This window comes from Phascolarctos cinereus, unplaced genomic scaffold, assembly GCF_003287225.1.
Source record: "Phascolarctos cinereus isolate Bilbo 61053 unplaced genomic scaffold, phaCin_HiC Scaffold_726;HRSCAF=1367, whole genome shotgun sequence".
NCBI lineage: Eukaryota > Metazoa > Chordata > Mammalia > Diprotodontia > Phascolarctidae > Phascolarctos > Phascolarctos cinereus.
The window spans coordinates 240,645,006-240,659,828 of NW_027556098.1; the positions used below are offsets into that span (position 1 = coordinate 240,645,006).

The 14,823-nt window shown below is 39.1% G+C and overlaps 2 protein-coding genes across 4 annotated transcripts in view; both read left to right on the plus strand.

Moving 5' to 3' along the window:
- Positions 1-4,119, plus strand: part of STAM2 (signal transducing adaptor molecule 2) — a 48,928-nt gene extending 44,809 nt beyond the window's left edge. For all 3 annotated transcript variants that reach the window (XM_020970340.2, XM_020970339.2, XM_078147033.1), the window contains exon 14: positions 1,487-4,119. In XM_020970340.2, coding sequence (XP_020825999.1) covers positions 1,487-1,715 — 229 coding nt within the window. In that variant the 3' untranslated portion in view covers positions 1,716-4,119. The remainder of the gene's footprint in view (positions 1-1,486) is intronic.
- A 4,284-nt stretch (positions 4,120-8,403) lies between these two features.
- The window catches only part of CACNB4 (calcium voltage-gated channel auxiliary subunit beta 4), a 334,518-nt gene continuing 328,098 nt past the window's right edge, over positions 8,404-14,823 (plus strand). The window contains exons 1-2 of the mRNA XM_020970344.2: positions 8,404-8,870; positions 9,433-9,516. Coding sequence (XP_020826003.1) covers positions 8,790-8,870; positions 9,433-9,516 — 165 coding nt within the window. The 5' untranslated portion in view covers positions 8,404-8,789. The remainder of the gene's footprint in view (positions 8,871-9,432; positions 9,517-14,823) is intronic.

Genomic DNA, 14,823 nt, shown 5'->3' on the forward strand with positions numbered 1-14,823 from the left:
AGGCCAGGGACGTTTTGTTTTTGTCTTTGTCTCCTTAGGACCTTGAACAGTGTCTTGCTCATAAAAGGCCCCTAATAACTGCCTTTGTTGAAGTGAATTGTTGAATTGATTTAATTTATTGAGCAACTGCTGTATATACAGTACTGCACTAGGAGTTATTGGGACAGGGAACTGTGTCATGTACTAATCTCTGCCCTCGGAAGGTTATATTTGGGAGATTAGACCTGTAGTGTAGCTATAATAATATAACATAAATTGTGATAAGTACCACTGAACTAGTGCCAAAAAAAAATGCTATAATAGGTCAGAAGGAGAGATTGCTTCTGTCTTAGGTGAGGTGGGTGAGAATTATTTTTTAAGGAGAAAATGTGGAGTAATGGAAAGACATCAAATTATACAAAGTCAGAGACCTAGGAGCTAATACTGGCTCTGGCTTGAACTAGTTGTGGACCTGGGCAAGTCACTTTACCTTTTTGGAGCTCACATTCATCTGTGACATGACAAGAGTTGGAGTAGATCTCTAAAGTCGCAGCTCTTAGTGGGGGTGGTTCTAGCAAGTATGAGAATAATCCCGTATTCTAGTTTTAGGGGTGATTTTTTTTGTATCAGTCTGTGATTACTGTATGATGTAGTCTGCTGGTCATGGCTGTCCTTAGAAGATTATGAAACTTAGTCCTCTCTTAAGTTGTTTGGTGCTGAGAATAGATCTTAAAACCTTTGTCTACCTCTGAACACATTTATATGCCAGAGAAATAGAGATAAAATGACCCTAATGTTAATTCTGCTACCTTCTGTGCTGTGAAAGGGTAGGTATGGGGTAGGCTGTTTATGAGCTGATTGTATTTAAGATTTTAAGGCCTTTTAAAGAAAAAAAAAGAATTAGCAGGCCAGCCACCTTCTCCTCCTGAGACCAAAATCAGAGCCAATAGAATGATACCCTAGTTGCATGGCTTGGCTTTCCAAGTTATTAAGATCACTGGAAGGAAAAAATTAAGTATGTATCTTTTGTCTTTTCCTAATTCCTTTTTTCCTTTTGAATATTAAAATTTGTGTTTTTAGTAACTGGCATCCAGAATAAGAAATCTGTTGTTTTCATGTAGGAATAATTAACTGTAGAACAAAGTGCTTGTTGAGTTTTGAAAACTAAATCATTGAAAAGTAATAATGAATGCTTAAATTAGAAGAAACTTCAGAGGTCCTTGGAAAGCATCTGTATAGCCCATTCCCTCAATATAGATGTGAAAACTGAGGTCTCAAAAGGGGAAGTGATTTGCCCAAGGTCCCACAGCTATTGTATGTCTGAGCTGGCAGTGGAAGCCAGTTCTCCTGACACTGTCCAGTGTTCTTTCTATACCATGCAGCAAAATGATAGACTATTTTGTCAAAATGATTGATCTTTCTGCCTGGAATTTTGTATAAGAAAACATTTTGGTCTTAGTGAAATGGTTAATTGTTGAAATGAGATTGTTCTTTGCTTTCTTTTCAGTACTGGAGTAGATACAGTTTCCAATCCCACGTATATGAACCAGAACTCTACCCTTCAATCAGCTGCTCTTCCAGCTTCTTACACACAGCAGATGGGAATGTCTGTGGATATGTCATCTTATCAGAACACTACATCCAGTTTGCCTCAAGTAGCAGGCTTGTCTGTGACAGTTCCAGCTCATTCAGTTGCACAACAGCAAACAAATTATCATCAGCAACCTCTCCTTTAAAAAACAGACCAGGCATAGTCTTGAAAACATTCGTAAGTATATTGCTCAACGCTTGTGATTTGAGTCATCTAAGAATGATATAAAAATACAACCATTTTCCTCTCAACTCAGAAGGACCATGAGTAAAGCACAAAAAATCTCGCTTACCTCCCCAACCCCTTGACATGAAGCAGTTTTTGAAGTAATTAGTTATGCTAGATTTTTTTCAGAGATGGCTTAAAGATAATTTGAGTTAGTTTACTCTAGCTTAAAGAGTTCCATGTAGAATTTTTTGACAAGTACTAAGTAGCCTTTTGAACATTAGCCAGTCTTTTTTTTTTAAAGCATTGTCAGTCTTTGATGTGCTTTAAAAAAACAGCTTTCTTTTCAAAATGTACTTGGGAGGGCACTTTCATCTATTTAAATAATATTTTGTCTGCATATTGTGGTTTAGCATTTTCTAAACTCTTATTCCAAAATTTGAACGTCTTTTCATTTAAAGTACTACTGGAAATTTGGCTTTGACTGTGCTACTAGCATCATTATCTGTTGAAGCAAACACGAATTCGGAGATGAAAATTGTTTTACAGTTTGAGGACCATGTAAATAGAAAAATGTGAAAGAAACACTTGGTTCTAAAGAACAGTCCTACCAATAGTAGGTTAAAGAGTGCCCCTAAATCTTGTTTCTGTTTGCTAGGGAAAAGCATTTAATTTCCTTCTGGGGTCCATAAGGTGGAGAATTGTCACAATGGCTCTTCTTGCCCAATAAAGCCATTCCCTAGTGAAGACCTGACCTAATTTTATGCCCTCTCTACCATATGGATTTCTCTTGCATGTTAAGTGTCCATAATTCCTTAAAAGGAGCTTGACATGGATTAGAAACTTCCTAAGGAGAGAAAATCAGGCTCACTGTTAACTATCTTAGTGTCAAGGGACCCTAATCATTTGAAGTGTTGTATGTTAAGCATGGCATGTGCCCTCTGTTTAATATGTTTTAACCTTTCAAAATGTGGTTTAAGTATCATTGTTGTGTCACCCCATTTAAAATATTGGATATTACTTTTAATTCCTCATTCTGAACATATGGAGTGATAGCATGCAGTGGATTGACAAATAAACTACCAAGACAGTTTTCTGGAAACCTGAATTTTAGGTGGTTTTATAGTGTTCATAGTTCCTATAGACTGTAGGAGTTGGGTGATATATTTCAAGATTGTGGGGTTTGTTGTCCCGTCTGAAAATTTGCACACTACTTCCTCATTTACCAGCTTCTTCACATGACACAAAATAGAAAATATACATAGATATGATTATGAATAACTGATGTTTACACTGGGGAAAAATAATGGTTATAACTTTAGTAATAAAAATAGTTATATGCATGGAAGCAAGATTTCTACATGTGATTTTTACATACATAATCCTTTGTACCAAAAATTATTTGGTGGTAAATTCACCAAATTTTTTGTTATTGTTTATCTAGTTAAAGAAATTATTTAGTAATGTGCTCCTTTTTCAAACTGACTGTATCCTGGAACAAAAGAGATCAATACTTGGTTTACATTCAGAGGAGGGAAAAAGCAAATTCGTATTTGAAAGCCTGCTCCAAATCATTGTCTTACTTTACGTACACATAACTGGAGAGAAATGTTTAATGTTTGTTGCCCCGTTCTGATTTTCATTCCATATTTTCTGTCTATGTGAAGTTAAATATATGTGTGTAAACATACACACATGTATCCTAAAATGGCACCTTAACTTTTTGTTAACATTTTTTCTGTTTAAAAAAATAAACAGTTTATTTGAAAAGCTGCTGTTCTTAATAGTTACTATTTGAAAACTTACACTTTTCCAAACAATATTTAATAAAAGTTATTTTGGGGTTTATGTGTGAGTTCTTCATGTGTGATTATGATTTGGAATATCTGAATAAAGCTTAATTGAATATAGTCTTTGAGCCAGTATAAATACTACCCTATCCATTAAATTTGGATCATTCAAGTAAGAGTTAAACTAATGCAGTTTTGGACTAATTTAGTTCTTTATAACATGTGAAATGTATATAAATATTGTATATGAGCATTTGTGGGATTTTATACATGTGCAGATGTATTTACTTCCTCTTAAATTAAAAGTAACAAATTTATATTTGGCATACATTTCCTTTCTTATGTGTATTGTGTAATCCACTTATCCAGATTGTAGATAGTGTAAAAAAAGTTATATCTGTCTTTACATGCTTTTTTGGTGTTTATAGGAATTAATAGGGATTTTTCCCCTTCACAATCTTATGTATTGTATTTATTTTAAGTCCTGTTCATAATTAAATGTTTGCTGCCAAAGGAATTGTCTAACTTAAGATTTCTGCATTAAGAACATACCTGTTTTATATCAGGAGTAAATAAATCGCTTCTGCTTTTTCATATGCAACCTTGTTACGTTAGAAAGAATTCCTGAAACTTTATAATAAAATTAATTTTATTATTAATGTATATAATTTGTTCCTGGGTGTTAAAATAATTAAAATTGGGTATTTTTTCTTCCACTTTGGAGAATTTGAAACCTACTGAAAATTTTAACTTGGCAGTTCATAAAATTACCTAAACATCTGTGATATTCACGGTTTTTAATCTAAAGTAATGTTTGTAAGTCAATTCATACTATTTGACTGCTTGGATTATACATATTCCAAATAGAAATTCTGATTTTTTTTTAGGTGACTTAGTTTATCATTTAAAAGGTGTGGACTTTTTTTTTCTGTTTCTTAGTTTTTGCTTACTAAGGAACACATTTTAAAAACCCCACAATAACCAGGGGAGTAATTCTTAATGTCATTATGGTGGGAAAGCTTATTTTTACAAATAATAAACACACCAATCTGCCGTCATGTGCTTTTGACAGAGGGCTTTTTCCTGATGTTTCCTTGCAACAATACATTAGTAGTGTGTTGAGAACCTGGGATGAAGGCAATGGAGGGGGTTCTGTATTGCTTTATCCACCAAGAATTAGTATTTTTTTCCCTTTTCAGGAAATGGAGCATAAGAAAAATGGTTTATATGAATTTAGGTAAGCAAAATTTGAATGGAAAATTATCAAACTTGAAGATATAGAAAAAGAAAAATGACATTGCTGACATTATATAGCATCTATTTAGAGGACGCTGGGTTCTAGGTACCTTCACACCATCTGTTTATTAAACATTATAGCGAGAGGGTTTCATTTTTTTTAGTTACTCATAGAATACTAGAAAAGAAGCACGAAACAACCTACTGTTATTTTTGCTAACAAGAAAGACAGCATTCAATTCAGCATTCATTTATTAATAATTATACTGGACACTGAAGATACAAGTGGAAAATGAAATAGCCCTGCCCTCAAAGAGCTTACATTCTACTCAAGGAAAATAGCATGTACAGGGAGAAGTATGTGCAAAATACATACTGTGCCACCTAGCTGTGGCCTCCCCCGTATCATACAATTTACCTTTAAAAAGTACTACCACTTTAGTTAATTTTGATGACCTTCAAAAATAAACACAAACATATCAGGGCTATCTTGACTTTTACCACAAAGAGCATAGTGCATTTAGTAATTAAACAGTGGAAAAAGATGGTAGTTACAAAATTTTTGATAAAATAAGCCCCTTTTAAAAGTAATATTTTGAGGTGATCCTTATTGCTAGCATTTTGCTAATCATGTGAATAATTACTTACACTCTCCAAAGCAACTGCTTTCCAAGTCAGTAACCTTGGCTAAATAATTTAACTTGTCTGAGCAATCCATTTTTTTTTTCTGTATTAATTCCCTATCTACCTGTAATTTCCATGTCTACCTCATAAGGCATGGTGAGGATCAAATGAGATAATGGATATAACTGCATTTAAGGAAAAACCACCACCACCACCAGTGACTGTCCATTAACTTTTAGCGTGTTAACAACCAATGTTTATGTGGCATTTTAAAATCTGTGGAGTGCTTTCTAATACATCATAACATTTGTGTTTCACAAAAACCCTTAGAAGTAGATAGAGTAGGCCTTCTTAATTCCATTTTGTAGTTGAGGAAACTGATGGACATATCCAGGATCACAGTCAAATGATGAGATGAGATTCAAATGAACTCTGCCATGGCACACAGTAATACAGAATGTTGGAGCAGGGAGGGGCTTCAGACATCAAGTGGTACAGTCCCATCTTTTCATTCTTATGAAATCTGAGAGGTGGGTTGGACAGAGCACAATTTGGAGTTGGAGGACCTGGGTTTGCATCCTTATCACCTGTAGCCTTAGTTTCTTTATGTGTCATGAAAACCTAGATGATCTAAATCTATGTTTCTATGCTATGAGGGCCAGAGAACACATAATTCATAAATGTCTTCACTAAACTGGAAGGAACCTCAGGCTATCTAGTCCAACCCTTTCATTTTACAGGTAAGTAAAGTGAGGCCCAAGGAAGCTGAGTGACTTGCCTAAGGTCACAATATTGCACCAGGGGAAGGATTTGAGCCCAGATCCTGTGACTCCTGAAAGGCAGCATAGAGTAGCGATTAGAGAACCAACCTTCAACCCTAAAAAGCCTAGACCTAGGTTCAAGCTCCATCCCTGCAACATACTGGCTGTGTGATCCTAGCAAGTTACAACCTCTCAGTGTCCCAGAGAAGTCCAGATTATCTGGGGTGTCAGGAAGGGGGAGAAATGTCCAATAAAGCTGGAAAGGTAGGTTGAGGTCAGGTTGTGCAAAGCTTTAAAAGGTAAGTGGGGGAGCTTATATTTGCTAAAGGCAATAGGAAGCTACTAGAGTTGATTGAGTAGGAGAGTGACGTGGTTAGATTTGTTCTAAAGGAAAGTAACTTGGGCAGTTCTAAATCCTGTGATCAATTCAGTAAATAGTCACACACAATTCAACAAATAGACACACACACTGTGCATACACAAACAATTTGGAGTAGTGGATATAGAATCTCAGATGAAGAAGATCCATCTGCCTTTGATACATACTGGTTGTGTGACCCTGTGTAAGTCATTTAACTTTCAGTAACTCAAGCAGCTGTCAAAGACTGTGATAAGTATTGTTAGAAAGAGTTTTCTCACAATGAAATCACATTTATACATATTAATCACCATCCGCATCTCAAATAACTTGTTACTAAGCTATGAATTATATTGCTGTAATGAGGATTTAGTACAGTATTAGCCAAGTCTCTGTCACAGTGTGTTGATGATATTGTGGGTCATTGAATTACAGTATAGTAATGCACTATAACACAAAGAGAAAATATACTTTTTTTTAAAGAATCTGGAGCCCTAGTTTCTAGTTCTGGGTCTCCCACTAACTAGCTCTGTAACCTTGGATAAATCACTAAACTTCTGTGGGCCTTAATCTCATCTGTAACAAGAGGTAAGGTCCCCCCGGCCCTGGGGTAGCTAGGTGTCTAGGTGGATAGAGTACCAGGCCTGAGGTCAGGAAGGCTCCTCTTCCTGAGTTCAAATTTGACCTCAGATACTTAGTATCTGTGTGACCCTGAACAAGTCACTTTACAGTGCCTCAGTTTCTTCATCTGTAAAATAAGCTGGAGAAGGAATTGGCAAAGCACTCCAGTTATCTGCCACAAAAACTCTAAATGGGGTCATGAAGAGTTGGTGATGACTGAAAGGAGAACACAATGACAAGGCCCCCTCCTATCTCTGATACCCTGGTGGCTCTGACTATTCAGGTAGAATAGGGTAGTAGGAAGATATAGGAATGGACAGATAATATGTGTAATTTGATCCATCGACATAGCTACATAATTGTTAAAAAAAACCAAACAGTAATTCCATCAAGAAATCCCAGATGGCAAGGTGAACAGAAAGAACAAAGATGGAGTGGGTTAGTGATTTGAGCTACTATGTCTGCTTTAATGGATTTCCTATGTAATATTTATAGATTTGCAAGTCTATGAGAAAACAGAGCACTTAAAAAAATGTCTGGCTTCATGTTACTTTTTCTTTTTCTCTCCTCTTAGCATGCCTAGTTTACCTCCTTGCTTCCCACAGTTGCTAAGCATGTCCCCGCCTCCAGTGATTTTAATTTTAAGTAAAGCACAATTCTTTGTGCTTTGGAGACTAATTCAAGAATCAGACACTTAAAGGTTGCTCATGCATTTTGGATAACCCCACCCATTAGAAAATGGCCATCCTTGCATGTAGTACACAAAGGCACGTAGCCGAGGGTTGCTTTAGCTGGTTGAACATGACCTTCAAAACTCCTAGGACAACGTGATCTCATGCAGGATTGGCTTCCCCATACAGGTTTGGGCTGGCAGCTTGTTCCATTGTTGCTTACTATGCGAGTGACTTTTGGCTAACAAGTGAGGCTTGCAAAAACAAAACAAATCAGTCAGATAAAAAAAAATACACAAAAATCCATGCATCAGCAGAAAAGGCTGATGAGTGAAATCAGAGAAACCTTTTTCCCCTTGCCCTTTTATACTTTCTGTACAGCAGACCCCCCCCCCCCACACCACACACCTTTGCTCTCTCAGCTGTGTGCTGTACTGCACCAATCTCCATCTCCAAGTCCCTGATTCATGAACTGTGTGCTTCCTTTGTCTCTCATGTAAAATTGTGCAGTATTTTTATCTCCCTCTTCCCCCCCCCCGCCCCTTTCATCTTCTGGAAAGCCCGGTTGTGTGGGGGTGGGGGGGTCTGAATCTTTTTTTTTTCCTGTAGGATCAGGCAGCAAAATCCATGATAAAACCCCATTCCCCTCTCCCTCTTCCCAACACATTGCTCCTTGAGTTTGTGCCCACTCTCACCAGAGCCCAACTAGCTCGGCGGGAGAAAGTGATTCTGTAGCTTTAAGGTGCTGCTCGTGCAAAAGTACCACCGGAGGCGGGAGCCACAGCCATCCATCCGCCCCGCGGGCAGGCAGGCAGGCAGGCGGGTAGGCTAGCCCCAGTGGCTGCTCTGGCTGCTGCCGCCGCTGCGCCCAGGGGCCCAGAGGCTAAAGGGGTGAGGGAAGTCACTGCCCTCCCCTTCAGTCCTTGCCCCTGCCAAGCCAGCTGTCCTGAGTGAGGAGTGAGTAGGGGCAGGCAGGCCATGCAGCTTTAAACCATGTCTCAGCTCTCATCGTCGTCGTCCTCCTCCTACACCAAGAACGGGATTGCAGACGGGCAGCACTCCCCCGGCTCGCAGGTACCTCCTCCTTCGCAAGCTTTCGGAACCACCTCCATCTGCCTCTTGGCGTGCAGTACCCCAGTCCTGTGAAGCAGCAGCAGCAGCAGCAGCAACCTCCGCTCCCTACCTCCTCCCCCTTTTCCCTTTCTCCTCCCTCTCTTCTCCCCTCCCTCCCTCCTTCCTCCTCCTCCTCCTCCTCCTCCTCCTTTTCCTTTTCTCAGTCTCTTGCTTCAGCTAGAGGAGCCGGCTGACCTCCCCCCTATCCGATGCTGGGAGCTCCTGAGCCAGCTCCTTCGAATCTTTGTTAATGGATGTGGTGGGTGTTTGGGGCTCCTTTTGTCGTGTGTGTGTGTGTGTGTGTGTGTGTGTGTGTGTGTGTGTGTGTGTGTGTGTGTGTGTGTGTGTCTTGGGGGGCTACTTGGGCTGTCCGGGGTTTGGACCTGGAGCTGCCTGGGGCTCATCCGGATTCGATGAATGATCAGCTCTCTCACTCCTTGGCCAGTGACCCTGCTGCTTTAGTCGCAGGTCCATTTTCTTCCCCAAGCCCTCACCCCCTTTTTTCTTATCTTGTCGAGTTCAGGTGGCCAGAGGCACCACGACCCGGAGGAGCAGGTTGAAACGATCCGATGGCAGTACCACTTCGACCAGTTTCATCCTTAGACAGGTAGGAAGAAGCGGGAAGGACGAAGAAGAGGAGGAGGAGGAGGAGGAGAAAGAGAAAAAATAGGAGGAGGAGGAGGAGGAGGAAGAGGAGGGAGAGCGAAGGGGAGAACGAGGGAGCGGTGCACTTAGCCCAGGCAGTCTGGGCTCCCCAAACGGGGCGGGGGCGGGCTCAGAAGTGGAAACCTCGCGGCCGCCTGCACGTGTAGGAAGGTGGCTGTCGGTCCTTCCCGCCCCCCCAAGCAGACAACACAAACACACGCCCGCCTGGGGCTAGTTGGTTCTTTCTGGATTTGCCTTTGGAACTTCTCTTTCTCTTTTCCTTCTGCGACTCGCAAATTCCCTCCTCCTCACTCCTCTCCCCAGTCCAATTCTTGTCTCTTATGGTTTCGGGGAGAATGTCTGGAATCCGCGAAGTATATTTGTTCCACACTAGAGTTAGTTTTGTGTGTGGAAAGGGAAAGAGCTCAAAGGCTCAGTAAAGAAAGAAATTGCATTTGTTTTGGGCTGTGAGCCCCAGAGCTGGAGGAGTTTCTGTTTTCTTCTCCGGGGTTTGGGAAAGCATCTTCGGAAGATGTGGCCTTCCTTGCCATCCAGAAAACAGTTTTGGACAGGGACCTCTTCTCATATGGGTCACAGACATCTGGGATGCTGAGAGTGGAGTGTGTGTGTGTGGGGGGGGTGTCTTTCATTTTAGACGACTTAACCTGGGTCATGAGGGAGTACCAGAGAAGCTAATTTTATTAAAAGTTTATTCTCAGTTTAGGAAAGCTTCTTTGCTTCCCTTCACTTGAAAAAAGGTTTTCAGCTCTCAATAAGATTGTAGTAGGAGAAATCTGATGGACAGTTATCTTATTGATTAGAATTTCTATTAGTACCTTTTTTTTTTTTGAATGAGTATGGAGTGTGTTGATGATATTTGTTATTGCCAGGGACAATGAATGTTTAGAGAGTTTTCACTTTGGTGAACTGTCAAACTGTGTTCATTTTTATTGTAATTGTGTGGCAAATGAAACACTCCCGGGATGCCACATTTAAAAGACAGTGAAAAGGTGAGTCACCTTGACTCCAATACAGCAGCTTTCATGGTGTGTGCTCTGGGGTTACTGCAGGGATCTGGTCCTCAGCACTAGGAGGCTCTTTATCCCCTCCTCTGCTGTGGATTGCTGGTGTGACCTTGGGAAGTTATATTTCCCCTTGGTCACTCAGTTTCTCGTGTGATGTGTTTCTAACTTATGATTGCCAGTCGATTTCATTTTTTAAAATTAGCCTCAAATTGAAGGTGGCTAATCAACATGGCATGGATATATGATATTAAAAAAAAATCAAATGGTGACTTTGTCCTAAAGGTCATGTTACTTAATGTGTAATGTATCAGCTTTCTCAGAAACAGAGGTTTTATCACTCCAGCAATTCTTTAAGCATTTAGATATGCAATATGAGTTCCCTGTAGGTAAGCACATTTTGGATTCACTTTGATATTTTCCCATTTTCATCATTTCTTTTTAAAACACATAAATGTTCATCTTTGAAAAGAATTTGAGTGTTAAAAGTATTTTGATGGTTTCTGGTATTTATTTTGTAGATGCCTATTTTTAGGAGTGTTTTATTGATGCAAACTGTTGGAAGCCCTAATTATACATCAGTGATACCTCTTTTCACATTACCATGGCATCCCATGAACAATTTGGCTCAAACTTCCCTTTTTATCTGTATCTCAACTTCACTCACCCGTTATTCTTCTATTGCGAGCTGCTGATTATACCACAAAGATCAATATTCTTTCTCTGCTTCTAGTTTTCTTCCCCAAGTTTATAAAAAAAAACTCACCCACCAAACTCAAACTGCTGCATATCAGCTGTTTTTCAGGCTAATTTCATCTGATATACATTTTTACATTTCTGTCAAAGGTATTTCAGATATCTTTTCAGAAAAAGACTTTGTTGGTTTAGTAAAATGGACTCTTTTAAATCTAGAAGATATTTGTGTTAGCTTAGAAAACCAAGAAAAAATAGAAAACTTGGTTCACAAAAGAGATTATTCATACATTCTTCCTATTTATTTTCTGCACAGCATAGCTGTGCCTACCAAAATGGCTGCAAGACAAAGCTGAGAAATTTCACATTTCTTCAGAAGTGACCAAAAATGGCGACATGAATTTGCCTTGACCTTATGGAATGAAATTGAACAGTGGCCCTACCAGATAACAAATATCTTATTAGAAGACCCTGTACCTGTTCCTACGAGACATTAATCACTTTAGTAACATTTGTTGAATAACTGAATTCTTGAAACACTGGGAATAATGAGATTTCTTGTGAAATTCCATGAACTTTGTGTAATCAGCACAGAGAAGAGCTTATTAATGTTGAAAACAACACTGATTCTTCCTCTGCCTTGGGTCCTTTTGGCTTATGAAGTAATTTTCCCCTGAAGAGCTCAGGGTTCTACGGTGTGATCAAGACTCTTAGAATCAAAATCAAAAGGTTCTGTGTAGTCTATGCTTCCATTTACAGATCCATTCAGTTGTGCCTCCTTTAAGTTCTATTGAGTTCACAGCTGAGAGGATGGGGGCAGTCAGAAATGGAGAATGACCTTTTGGGAATGAAGTTGAGATTACTTGTTGGGAAGCCCTCATCAAATTTAAAGTCTCTTTTCTTATGCCTGTTGTAAAAACTAAGTGTATGAGTGTATATGTGTATGCAGCACAGAGCCTGAAAATATTCACAGAATCAATTAAATAGCTGCAGTGACTTTCTTTTAGTTTTTGTAGGGTCTCATGAGTGTGGCTTCCCAAATTCCCTAAGGTAGTATTGACCTTATTTCCTGTTTTGTTAGAACACAAGGAGTCAATTCTGAATTCTGGAATTTGGGGGTAGTTTTCTTTTAGGAAGAATCTTTCAGAGAATCCAAAGGAAAGCTTCCATAGGGTTTCTTTCAGCAAATGTTGGGAGGATTCATTTTGTTCAGCCAATGGGAGAGAACTCTGAAAAGGTTATTCAACATAAAGATCTTCAACTATACTTTGATACTCTGAGATGATCAAATTACAGAATGATGGATTAAAATTATTTTTACTAAGGTGGAGTTTTCTGACAAGAGATTTGTTGGATATTAACACTGGGTATCTAGGGGAGGCTGTAGAATTTTCCTGGAAATCCTTTGAAATAGATTGTATAGTTTTACTGAAACACAGAGGAATTAACGTTAACTCTCAAGAAATTTTCCAGCATTCTAATTCTGTGATCTAGGTATGACACGAAGATCATAGGATTTGGACTTGGAAGGGACCTTTGAGGTCATCAAGCTTTACTGCCTTGTTTTAAAGGTGGGAGAAATATGATAGTTAATCAGCAAGGATTTTTTAAAGCACTTAACCATGTACCAATCAACCAATTAATAAACATTTATTAAGCACCTGCTATACTGTGCTAAGTGCTGGGAATACAAAGGCAAAAAAAAAAAAAAGACATAATTCCTGCTTGCAAAGAGAGATCTTTTTTAGGAATCAGCCATGTAAGGAACAGAGAGAAGACCAATGGATCTTTGAATGGGGGGAAGAGATTAATATATAACAAAGTCAGCTGATGAAATTGCTGTGTTTTTGTTGGTCCACTCTATTGCTGGGAGATTATTAGCTAACACTCCTCCCACTCAAAGTGGGAGCTATCACATAAAGTTTGTTCCATGACCTATGCCCCCCCCTTCCCCCAATTTGGAGTGAAATGACTTGACTCAAGTTATATAGAAAGTAGTAGAGCCTGGACCCAAACCTAAGTCATTCCACTCTAAGTCAAGGGATAAACTTTAAGAGTGTCTGATTTTTAAAAATCTATTTTCTCTCTGCTCTGAGAGGCTAGCCAGCTAGTAATTACATAGTAATGTGGGTAGACAAACAAAAACCCAGCAGTGAAATTAGGCAGCTTTCTAATTGACTGAGAGTTAAACTGGGATTTTTATAATGGACCAATAAATCCAATTCCGAGCACCAATTCTGATCAGTTGGGTCAACCCCAGATTTGGAGGCTGGAAGATAACTATGTTCCATGGGTTCATGAGGGAGTCAGATTGTTATTTTGGGGGCTCCTGACCTGGTGAGAGTCATAGACTAGATTAGGCCGGAAGAAATTCAATTAATTAAATAGAATACATTAGGAAGTTTTCAGTGTCACCTTATTTGGGGCTGAGGTATTTTTTTTTAAACTTCTAATTATCTTACACTGGTATAATGCTCCTGAATATGCATGATCTCTTATTCCTTATAAATAAACCTTGGTAAGACCACTCTTGTGATATGAAGCATGTGATGAACAAGGGTAAGAATAGAAAGAAGGAATGGATGCTAGCCAGATCCAAGTGCCCATTTGCATTTGCAGATGGGATTGAGTGCAGTAGATATCTGAAATCAAGATGTCAAACATGCTCAGGGGTCAGGAGGCTTTAGGAGATATGCTGCCTTGAAAGTTTAGTCTGTAGTGAAAGATAAATGTCAGTAGAATGTAAGCTCTTTAAGGGCAGGGACTGTCTTTTGCCCCAGTGCTCAGGGGATAGTAGGCACATAGTACGCACTTAATCAATGTTTATTAAATTGAACAGGGCCTTTTCTATTACTTCCAGGGGAAGAAGATGAATTCCCTGAAAAGCTGGCTCAGTTCAGGAAGGCCTAAGGATAACCAATTATATACACTTGGCTTTCTGGGCAGAGTGCAATATAGTATGTATCTAACTTTGTCAGAACACAGTGGGACTGGGTTGAGCCTACCTCTTCTTGTCAGTGGAGTTTGATGTCTAGGTCAATTCGTAATGTACAATTAAGGCACTGAATCCTTCTATGACATAATTTTGATTCAGTATTGTTGACAAGATAAAACAAGAGAATCTAATGTATGTGTGCTTATGTATCTCAGAGCAACAGAAGTTCATCATGTAATACTAGAGCTGGAAAGAATGACAGATCACCTACTTCAAACTCAAATGAAGAAACTAAATTCTGGAGGTAGGGAGTGATTTGCTCAGAATCCCCTAATCTGTTATTCAAGACATAGCAAGGAAAGGGCCCCGGGTTTCTTGACCCCTACTGCTCCCATACTATTTAAATATTTCTTAAACAATCACACAAAAACATACACACAGTAAGCAAAGAAAATAGAAAAGAGAGATGGAGCTTATTAAAATTGGGCCCTGGGAATGTACTAATTTAGATGGTTGTTCTAGAGGACGTGACATTGATTGGGTAATCAAAAGTCTGCACCTCATTCAACCTATGATTCATTTGGGCAAGTCATTTTAGCCTCTCATTTCAGAGGTTCAT